The sequence below is a fragment of the Misgurnus anguillicaudatus genome, chromosome 11 (assembly GCF_027580225.2).
Source record: "Misgurnus anguillicaudatus chromosome 11, ASM2758022v2, whole genome shotgun sequence".
Lineage (NCBI taxonomy): Eukaryota > Metazoa > Chordata > Actinopteri > Cypriniformes > Cobitidae > Misgurnus > Misgurnus anguillicaudatus.
This window is the reverse complement of record NC_073347.2, coordinates 16367906-16378891: the sequence shown is the minus strand read 5'-3', so window position 1 is coordinate 16378891 and position 10986 is coordinate 16367906. Positions and strand designations below refer to the sequence as shown.

The 10986-nt window shown below is 35.6% G+C and overlaps 1 protein-coding gene across 1 annotated transcript; it reads right to left on the bottom strand.

Moving 5' to 3' along the window:
• Positions 1–672: 672 nt before the first annotated feature.
• On the bottom strand, positions 673–5837 carry emx2 (empty spiracles homeobox 2). Its single transcript, XM_055171144.2, has 3 exons — positions 4821–5837; positions 3367–3551; positions 673–1871 (listed from the first exon to the last, which is right to left on the bottom strand). Exons 1-3 carry the CDS (start codon positions 5209–5211, stop codon positions 1704–1706), a joined length of 744 nt encoding a protein of 247 aa, XP_055027119.1. The 5' UTR covers positions 5212–5837; the 3' UTR covers positions 673–1703.
• Positions 5838–10986: the final 5149 nt, after the last annotated feature.

Genomic DNA, 10986 nt, shown 5'->3' with positions numbered 1-10986 from the left:
ACCGACAAGGTTTTAAACAAAGCTCCTATTTTGCGGCACATTGCAAACCTCCTCTTATCGCATGTGAGAGGTAGTCAGATTGTACTAAATTATGTCCAACCAGGCCCCCTTGGATCCACGGATTAACAGATTAAAGTGGACCACTGGGCAATGCATTCCCTTTCCCCCGCATATTACTCGTATGATAATTGCCTAAACTGATTTGCACTTTCACAAAAGCTCGCAGGACTCTTTGTAGCTTGAACAGACCAGACGCTGCTCTTCTACCAATAGAAATTAAACTGGTTAATGCCAGTCTATCAGAATGAGAGGCAAGAAAAAACAAGCACTTTGCTTTGGAAAATTGAGCTTAAGACCGTTGTCAGCATTCTGTTTGTTACATTTTAACCAGCCAGCTTTCCCGTTATATCATCAGATAAATAATACATCTGGTGAAAAATTCAACTAAATAAATAAAATAAAATAAAATAAAATAAGGATAATAATTATAACCCTCTTGTTTGTTCTAATCGACAATGACACAAAGGGACCCAATCAAAAGACAATTGTCAAAGCAGTTTAGAGTTGTCCAGTGATGTGACTATCCGAAACAGAAATACTGCGATGCAGCCTAAACCAGGCACAAGTTTCATTTTGGCCTCTAATTGTAAAATAAAAAGCCTGTGATTTTATTCTGAGCAACATATTGATAAAACTTTATTGACAAAATATTGACAATTACATACTTCTTGGAAGTATACTTTGTGTTAAAATTGTAGCAAACTTAACACAAACACAAAATTATTTACATTCTTGTAAAAGACGATTTAACATAAACATTAGCTTTATTATCTCTATACATGGAATACGCTCAGTGCTTGAAGTTTTGCTGCCTAGGCGGCCGTCAATTCTTGCATTAATCCTTCGAGGCAACTCTTTAAAGGAGGGGCGAGTCCCGGTAATATATTTGCACCAAGATTACGGAGTCATGGTAAAGCTTAAATTTTTAGGAATGTCATGAAAATGTTTTTATTATAATTACTATTGTCTGCGGTAAACTTTAATAAAGTTTTTTTATATATAATTTGTTTTAAATCGGTTTACTTCTTAAAAACACTAGAACGCAGAACTGCTACTTCATATTGTTGTCACAATCACTTTAACACGAGAATCATAAATTCAAAGACTGCACACTGTTGTAAAAAAGGAAGAAGCACACAACATTTTCTTTTTAGAAAAAAAAATCAAAACAAAGATACTTTGAAAAATAAGGTCAAATTAATTAGCCTACCAAAAAATTAATAGCTCTACCATGCAATTCAAGTTTTACAAAAACAGTCTCATATTTTGGTATCTTGATGTGGAAGGTTCACGTCTTGAAAAAATAAAATTAGAGAAAACCCCTCAGAAGTGCAAATGTCCTATGCGCATTTGAGCTATGTTTTGTTATAGTGGTGATGAGGTGGTGCGGGTAGTGTTGTGATGGGGTGGGGGCTGAATGTAATACCTGTCAATCACCTTGCCTTGGCAATGTGAAAAGTATTGACAGTTCCCCTGTAGTGACAGCAGTGCCACCAACAGGATCTCTCACCCTCAAGCTGCCGATCTCGAAGAATCAAAATGTGATATTGGCTTTACCCTCTCCCTCTTTCAGTACATAGCATCCTTATCCGTGACATCCTTCAAGCCACGCCGCTGTCCTGGGTTCAAACAGTTTAAGTCTTTTAATCGTCTGAGGTGACGTCGATTTCCTCAGGGCTTCCTTGTTTTGTGGCCAATCTCCATCGGTTTATATGATGAGTTCCTTTCTTTTTCTGTTGTGAATCCGAACCTTCCTCCTCCAATTTCTGTCGCTTAAACTTCGTCCTTCGATTCTGGAACCAAACTTTTACCTGCAGGGAGAAAACGTGTAAATAGTTAGCGTAAAAAAACAATGAAGCGAAAAAGGCTTTTGCCCTTTGTCTATAAATGAGAATTGAACAAAGAGAGTTGGCCTAACAGAAGGTATCACTAACGGGCCCTTAAAATAACTACGACTGGATGGACAAAGAACTCCCAGGTATCTCACAATCTGTTCGCCAGAGTATTGGCCGTCCTTCATTCAGTCTCTGCATAGACTGTATAAATTAAAACACTCCGAAGAATTTAGACGACGTAATAAATACATGCGCAAGATTAAATGTAAAGAATAGATTAAAGCATGAGGGACCCGGTGGTGTGGCTCCTCTTTTAGACTGCACCTGTTTACGAGCGGCAGGTTGAATCATCACCCATGCGCAGCTGTTACTTCACGTTCAAATGTAACTTTTTTTTGGAGTGAATAATGCACTCGGTCGGTATAATAACTGCAGCATGATGCTTTACATAATAGCATGATACCAGGGTAGCTTCACCTACACTGTCGCTTATTATCATAGATCATATGCTAACTGGCATACCCCTTATTATAATACATCGCAGAATAAAACCTTTTCTATTAGCACACATTGGAAGTTCAGTAATTAGCCTAATTCATCACCTTTATTATTCATATCATCCGTAAAGCTCACAGCAGACAACTTGGCAAGTCAGGCACATTTAATGTGCTTTAAGAGAGCTAATTGAAGCATTGAAGTGGCTCGTAGTCCATTTTTCTCATTTGCTTTTCTGAAAGGCGCAGTTCAGAAAAGGGCCGGTGCTGTCACCGGGACAATAGGCTCCGACCGGGCCACTGAACGATACGCGCAAATACGATCTTAAATATAGTTGGGGAAATTCATAGAGTCCGTCTCTTTCTTTCAAGTGTCCATTTAAACAGGTTAACTAGTTAATTGCCAAACATTTTGCACAAGAGCCTCTCTGTCTAAAACGGAATCGTTCAACCTCACCGAAATCGCGGTGAAATGGAATGGTGGATTTAACTCACTCCAGACCATTACGCTTTAAGAACAATGCTCAGCTCTTTACGCATGCAGTGCGAAATGCTGAACAAAGCACCAACATTTTCGCATATCAGTCAACGAATGTGCAAAGAACGAATTCTGTAAATACTGCAGTGCACTTACAAAAATAATAATCAATACATAAAAGTGCAAACATTGTCAAAGAGAAATAGCCAAACATTTTTATGTAGGCCAGCATATATGTAAATAATCACTCATTCAAAAAGCATTTAAATGTATAAAATTCAGAATTGATTTTTACAGCATTCATATATTTAAATTGAAGCATAATCATCACAACGTGTAGCCATTTAAAGACGCTTTCTCATTCACTGATATTATATAGCCTACTGGTTTTAGTAGTCTAGTTGTTTGTGCCGAATTATAATCATAATTTTAATTATAATCATGCAGAAATCTAAGTAAGCTCGTAGACTTTAATGGAGGCAGGTTGAATTCCTCTTACCTGAGTTTCTGTGAGGCTAAGGCTGTGAGCGAGCTGTTTTCGTTCTGCACCGACGACGTAATGATTTTTTTCGAAAGCATGTTCAAGTCGTAGTAGCTGTGATGGTGAAAAAGCTGTCCGAATCCTTTTGGGCTTTCTTGCGAGTGCATTGTGCAATAGAAAGCTTTCCGGGCTCGTTTCGTTGCCTGTAACGAAAGGAATGCTAAATGTTACTCACTGTATTACAAAATATTGGCATTCATTCTCAATTGTTTAGCGGCTACATCCGTTGGGCTTTTTCACGAATTAATTTCAGACTACAAGGCCTAAAGTTTTAGAACATTAAATAAAATGCACTAATAATCATATTCGGTGTGTCTGTCCAATTTAAATAATTTTGAATATTAGTAATGTCATTAAACTTTTAAAATTAAACTTTTGTTGCAGGTTTAAATATAATACATGGTCATGTTTGAACGTAGAATAATATGACAATTAAATTGACAATTACGTTAATATGAAAATTGCAGTCTTATTATTCCCCGCAAATATAAAAACAACGCACTGGAAAATAGTACGCAGATTGAAGGTATTTTTCTCAAATATGTTCATGCTCTCCGTCAGTCCTATGGCCTTGAATGTCTTTTGTAATGGCGAACAAGTGTTCCCAGGACGAATGTTTCGTTTGAATGATAAAATAGTTTCCGTCTCTGAACTTCACATTGAATCATATAAATAGTTTAATTCGAAATGCTGTAATAATATGTGCGTTATTAAGTAGTAAAAAAGTATAAATTAGTACGATAAAGTGTCTACTTTATTTGGATATTTTTAAGGGATATTGTTGTAAGGAAAATATAATTCTGAACAGCATACGGAACCAGTAAAATTAACTTCAAGATAAAAGCTACATTTTCTTACCTACACGGAAAAACAAGCGAACAAAAATTGAACGTCTGTTCTAATCATAAAAAAAAATATAGGCCTATATTATATTTTTTTCCATGAATGTTAAGCCATATTATTGAAATGTAAGTTTTCGTAAATATATAGCCTACTACAAAATTCCATATTCTATCTAATTATTTAAAATACAATGTTTAAAAAAATATAAGTAGATAATATGTAAATTAAACTTTTCTAAATGTTTTAAAATACTTTAGAACAATTAGTAGTAAAACTAGCGTCATGGAAATACGCTAGATTATTATATTTGTATTTTGAGTATTTGTTTGGAATCGTTGTATAAGGCCAAAAAAGATATTTTATACATTTACATGGTCGTAAACTTATTTCGAAAGCATTATTAAAATTTAGCTTATCTAATAAACATCAAAAGTGTACAATTTTAGCTCATTATGAAATGAAATACGTCTCTCCTTAGGACTTACTGTCCGCTTATCTATAAAGAACAATTTTCTCCAGAATAGACGAATGGTTAAAAACATTGCCAAATATATTTTTTATTAACCTACCTTGAAATCTGTGACCCAAGTATCTATATCTATGTATCAACCACGGGTAAAAAGTCGAAGGGTCCCTTTGCTGGCTTGCGAAAAGAGGGTGCGGACTGTGAGAGGACGACAGTGGGTGAGCAGCCAAAGCGTGAGGAGGAGGTACTGAATGGACCGGGACGGTAGAGTTTGCAGGATGTGAAACCGCCTCAGCGAACATCAAGTCCGGGTTTGAGTAGACACCCCTGCCGCTGGAATGAAAGCCGTTTAAAAATGGATTCATCTGGCTTGAGTTTGCATAGCTCAGAGCCGCTGGTCGTATGGGCTCCTCGGATCTCGACGCTGGCAAAGGACTATCCTTCGCTACCAAAGACTCTATGGTAAAACACCTCTTCGGTGTGGGTTGAAACATGGTTCACCGGTCAAGATTCCCCAGTTTAAGTGAAATTGGCACACGAGTTTGCACTAAAAAATACTCCACACCCAAGACGAAAGTTTTGTCGGCAAGTTAGTGGCAGCTAAAGAAGAGTAAAAATCTTTTAAAAGCACACAGAACCACACATCGTGATGGAGGTTGTCCACTTCTCCAGACAATCCATGAATGTGATCGGTTCCTCACCAGTTGTGCTAGCGATTTGTTAGTTCATGAGCCTAATTAGCTCTGGAGTCACATAAACAGTTTCCTCTGAAGCCTGTAATGGCTTGGTGATTGGTCGCTGCCGCTCGCCTTAAGGTTGAGGGAAGAGTTTTTAAGTGCGTCAATACGGACGAGCACGGAGAGGCGGATTCAAGCAAAACGGAACGGATTCGCTCAGAACCAGAGCTGTGGAGCAATTTACATACGCATCTGATCCCATTGAGAGACTCAAGGTACTTCAACATACATTTTTGTTCAAAGCAGGGGCTATTACACGTTTTTATTGCACCACAATGCGTAATCAGGGCACGTTTTGGATCAAGCTGTAAACCTATGCTGGTTTAATTGTCTACTACAAAAGTGTGCACTTATAGAAGCATTTGTTTCAAATAATTCAATGTAATCAATGAATTTCAGTTAAATAATCAGTTAAAATGGCTTTTTCAATGCATTTCAAACTTTTATTCTTTGAAGGCACTATAGCTTACATGTAATCCTGTAAGGCGCGTCTAACGCACAGCTCTTCTTTCTCTCCGCGTTTTCATTTTCTCCGATGGGTTTGTGATTAGTTTAGGGATGAGAGACTCTCCTTCTCTATTGGCCAGAAGATAAGGATGAGGCTTATTAGACACAGACAATATTTTCAGCTCTGTTTGTTTGTCGTATGACTACAAGAGTCTATTACCCGCTAACTACTCATTAAGTTAGTTGAGTTCAACCACATTATGGGTTACTAATATGCATACTACATTTCAAAATTGCAGCAATTCTCAATTATCAACACAGTCCCTGGGGTTTAGTACGTGTATTGCATAATGTAAGGTATTTCAGTTATGTTTAACAACTTTTTTATTTTAGATATTTTTAAATAAACCCCATACATCGAAATATTTACCAACTGGGCCTAAACAAAGAGTTTTTCACATTTCCCAATACAAGTTTAAAAGCATTATTCGCGTTTAGGGAAAACAGCATAATACTTGATATAACCTCTCAATTTTAGATTTTTACAAACGTGTTTTATTACACTGCAGCAAACGCATGTGTACATGACATAAATTTACAAAATACTTTTGCCGTATTTTCTTGCGTTTATTGTTTACGTGAACAAACATAATATTGAGAAAAATAGTTTACGTTCCATTTTATATTTTATTAATAATGTTTATTTTAACTATGGTTTATAATAATAATAAGAATTATTATTATTATTATTATTATTATTATTATTATTAGTCACCATAAAACAGAATTACAGATTAAAAACCTATTTTATTATGATTTTTGTGTGTTTCGGTTGCAGCTTTGGTCTGCTTGGACTGCAGGATTCAAATAAACTGACATTATTTTTACCCCATCTCAGATATTCAAGTGATTGATGTTTTTTTATATTTTTATCTTAATGCGTAAAACAAAAAATAACAATTATCTATGCCGTCAGGATCACTCTAAGATTAGTTTAATCTCGCCAATACGCTTAAAAAAACGTTTATTATAAAGACACTATTTATTCCGACCTCACACTTTTAAATATCACCTGCAAAATAAGCTACAAAAAACAACCAAGCCAAAATCAGATTAAATGGTAATAATGGCTTTGCTATTAATTTCCTGATGTGTATACAGTAATGTTAGAGAGAAACCGCTAAATAAATTGATACTCATTTTTACAGCTGTCTGATTTTGAATTAGCTTCAGAGGCATTTTATAGAGGATATCAAGATATTTTAGGTTATACATTATTGTTTCAATTGTGCTGCGTAAAGAAATCAGTGAGCTGTATGAGGTATAAACGATCTGCTGCTCGTTGAAGGGGTTCGAAATGTTTTTGGCGGCTCTGTGCATTAATGTGTAAGGATAGTGCGCCACCACCTGGTGTTTTAACATTGCGCTTTTTAATCTGTTCTTGGGCGCACATAGTCAGTGGCAGCAGTGGTCGTAGGCTATAAGCAACGTGTGCTCTTACACATTTCTATATTGATACTTTATTTATCGATTAAAAAATCACTGTGCACATTCATTATGACCTGTTATCAATATTTGCAACCCTTAGGATGCCGTAAGTCTTCCTTCATCTTTGGCTACATGTTACGGTTTAACTCGCAGTTATGAGATTTTCCTAGATACCGTCCTTCCGTTGACACACATGCATAAGCTCGAAGTACATTATTACATTATATTATTTGAAGTCTAAAACGCGTTTAGGCCCAACACAGCCTCAACAGCATTCTATTTAACTTTTTAGCCTTTCACCGTTTGCACTTTTTGTTTACGTACGTCTAATATTTTAATGATCTTAAACTCAACATTAAAAATTAGCAGCTATTTATCATTTGATTAAAAAACAACAACGATTATCTTATTGCAATATGAATACATTTGTATAGGTCATCCAAAGTAGGTTACATATCTACTTAACGTAAATCGTCTTTTAATCCCCCAAACCTAATTTTGTTATTTCCTATCTGTCAAGTAAAAATAATTTATAAACAAACAAAAAATTTTGTCAGTCTCACGTATACCTCTATAGAATCGAAATATCAAAAGCGTTAAGCTTTATTTATTTGGTATTTCGTTCGTGTAGGATAGACAGTATTGATATAGACTGCTTTTGAAAAGATGTTATGAAATGTAAGTGACACCCATGAACAGATCTTCGAAAGCATTGCAATAGACATGTCAGCTGAATTATGTTATACCAAACTGCAGGTTTCACATGTATTCAGTGTGCAAGGACTAGGCTATCAAATCCGGGAAATAGCCTATCATTCAGACTTATTTTCAGCCATGTAAGCAGGCCTTGATGGGCAATACATGCAGCGTCCAAAATATTTGACATTTATATAAGCGTTTTAATTTTTACGTTTATTAGACTTTCTCGTTATCATTTTCCGATGTCTTAATTTGAACTTAAATGTAACCATGGATTGTACTCACACAATTTAAAAAAAGTTAAACTTTGTAGAAGATCATGCAAACAGGAATTTAATTTGAGCGTCACAAACCAAATTAAAAATAGGCTAATATTTACTACAAACTGTAGAAATACCAGATCCTCTAGCGTTTTTGAACCTAGTAAATATTAAAGTATACTACAGTATTTCCTACTGTTTACTAGATTAATTAGCCTACTATAGTAAAAACTATAGCTTACTACAGTTCTTTTTATGTGGGAACGACTGGATTCTAGCTGCGGGTGGTTTTTTTTTCAATTTCAACAGTTTTATTTTTCATTATCAACACTGCCACAACAGTGTAATATTTCTATAGAAATACCAGTTTGTCTTGATGACGGAAAAAAAAATCGAATTATTGCTTAGAATCAATTTGATCAAAATCAATGATACATTTAAACATTTCAAGTTTTTATGTATTTTCAAAGCATAGCGGCAATGCTTTAATACATATTTTAAGATTATTTCCTGACAAACCACCCATCTTGTTATTAGTTTAAATGATGACTTTAAAATTAAACACACAGGTGAATTTTTTTCTTTGGTTCTTGACACGTTCCGTATAGTCTACAAATTGTAGGCTATTATAATATTGTGCTCCAACGGCCACTGCTTTCATCTGCAAAAAACAGTGAACAACTTTACACAAGCTAATAATGAAATTACACCTTTTAAAATATTAATCTCGCGTTTGCCATTAAAGAATGAGTTTTGCACGTTTTAACGAGAACTTTCGCTTGTTCAGATTTAGACTTTAATTTAGTCAGATATGCTATATGATGTGCCTGCGATTTAAATCTGCTATACTATAGTTAATATTATTACAATTGCGTTTTAGAAAATGGTCTTGAACATATGTGACAAAGTCTGTGTAAACCCATCTAAAGTCATTTTTTTTGTGATTTACCGTTTTCTAAAATCGTTTTACATCATGTAGCTACAGAACATGGTGTAAAAAACATAACCTTGACCGGCCTATAGGGCATGTCAAATATTGAAATTATTAAGTGAAATCAAACATTAATGGTCCTAATCTCACAATTAAATGAAGGGTTTCAAAGACAGGGTCACGTATTTCCTAATCTTGAGATACTTTGTGACATCAGACTAAAACGTTACGCGTTTTCAGTCTGACAACTTGACAATATTTTTTAAAATTAAATTGATAAATAGCACTGGGTAGAATATGAACAGATTAAATTACATTCGTCCCTTATGAAAGCACACATCCTAAATTCAGTGACCACACCGCTTGAGTAGGAGGTCGCAGAAGTTTACACATGTTGACCCGTGGTCAAACTACACAAATCAAGTCTTAGCAAATGTAAGGCTCTAATCTAGTTTGGGAGTTCATAACCTCTTGCGTGGGAATTTGAGCTCCAATTGTGGGATTATTGGCCTTAATTGTGGATTCTCCACCAGAATGCAACAAAGAGCTCAAAGATAATTGTTTCTTTTCTGCATAACGATATAATGCGAGCAAAAGTTCATCACGCTAGCAGCGAGGTGAATCAGGATCCAAAAAGCCCTAAGAAAGAGCTCGCATTGATGAGGTTTATAGAGGATTAACTCTTATCAACCTGTGTGTGCGCGTGTGTGTGTGTGGTCCTTCTGCCCCAGTTTAACCAAGAAACCTATAACTTCAGTATTTTAAAAAAGGGTAGATTCCTGGAACTTCTAAAAGTTTTTAAATAATCATAATCTTGCTGTACTGAAATACTGTGTTTTTGTTTTGTTAGCAGCACAAAATCACTTTCTACATACAAGAAAAATGACAGTAGATTTTTGACAAACTTATTTTAGTAAACCTTTTTAAAGGTCACATTCTTTCTAATCCCATTTTTTAAACCCTAGTTAGTGTGTAATGTTGCTATAATAGCATGCATAATACCTGCAAAGTGATCAAGCTCAAAGTTTACTACCAGGCGACATTTTCTTTAACAGAATTCGCCTTTCAAAGCCTACAGCGAACGGCGGTTTAGACTACAGCCCTCTACTTTCTGCTTTAATGACGTCACTAGAACAGTTTGACTAAACTCCGCCCACAGGAATACGTCAGTGGCCAGCTAAGCTAACGGCAAGCTAAGCTGCTATCGAAGCACAACACACTAAACAAACTACACAATCAGAACTCAATGCCTGTTTCTGAAGGAGGGACTTCATAGAACAAGGAAGACATCAGCTCATTTTTAAAGGAATAGTCTACCCTTTTGCCATATTAAACTATGTTATTACCTCAACTTAGACGAATTAAGACATATCCATCTTTTTTTAATGCGTGCACTGTACAGCGCGTCGTGAATGTGTTAGCATTTAGCCTAGACCCACTCATTCCTATGGTACCAAACAGGGAAGCCACCAAACACTTCCGTGTTTTTCCTATTTAAAGACTGTTACATGAGGAGTTATACAGGCAAGTATGGTGCCACAAAATAAAACTTTTTTTGTACCATAGGAATGAATAGGGCTAGGCCAAACGCCAACACATCCACAACACGCTGCACAGTGCACGCACCGAAAAAAGATAGGTATGTATTAATTCGTCTAGGTTGAGGTAAAAACATAGTTTAATATGGCAAAAGGGTAGACTATTCCT

Coding starts and splice junctions, on each gene's coding strand:
- emx2 (XM_055171144.2), bottom strand. CDS start 5,211: ATGTTTCAACCCACACCGAAGAGGTGTTTTACCATAGAGTCTTTGGTA. Junction 3,552..4,820: donor CTTGGGTCACAGATTTCAAG/GTAGGTTAATAA, acceptor CTTTCGTTACAG/GCAACGAAACGAGCCCGGAA. Junction 1,872..3,366: donor TTAGCCTCACAGAAACTCAG/GTAAGAGGAATT, acceptor TTCTCCCTGCAG/GTAAAAGTTTGGTTCCAGAA.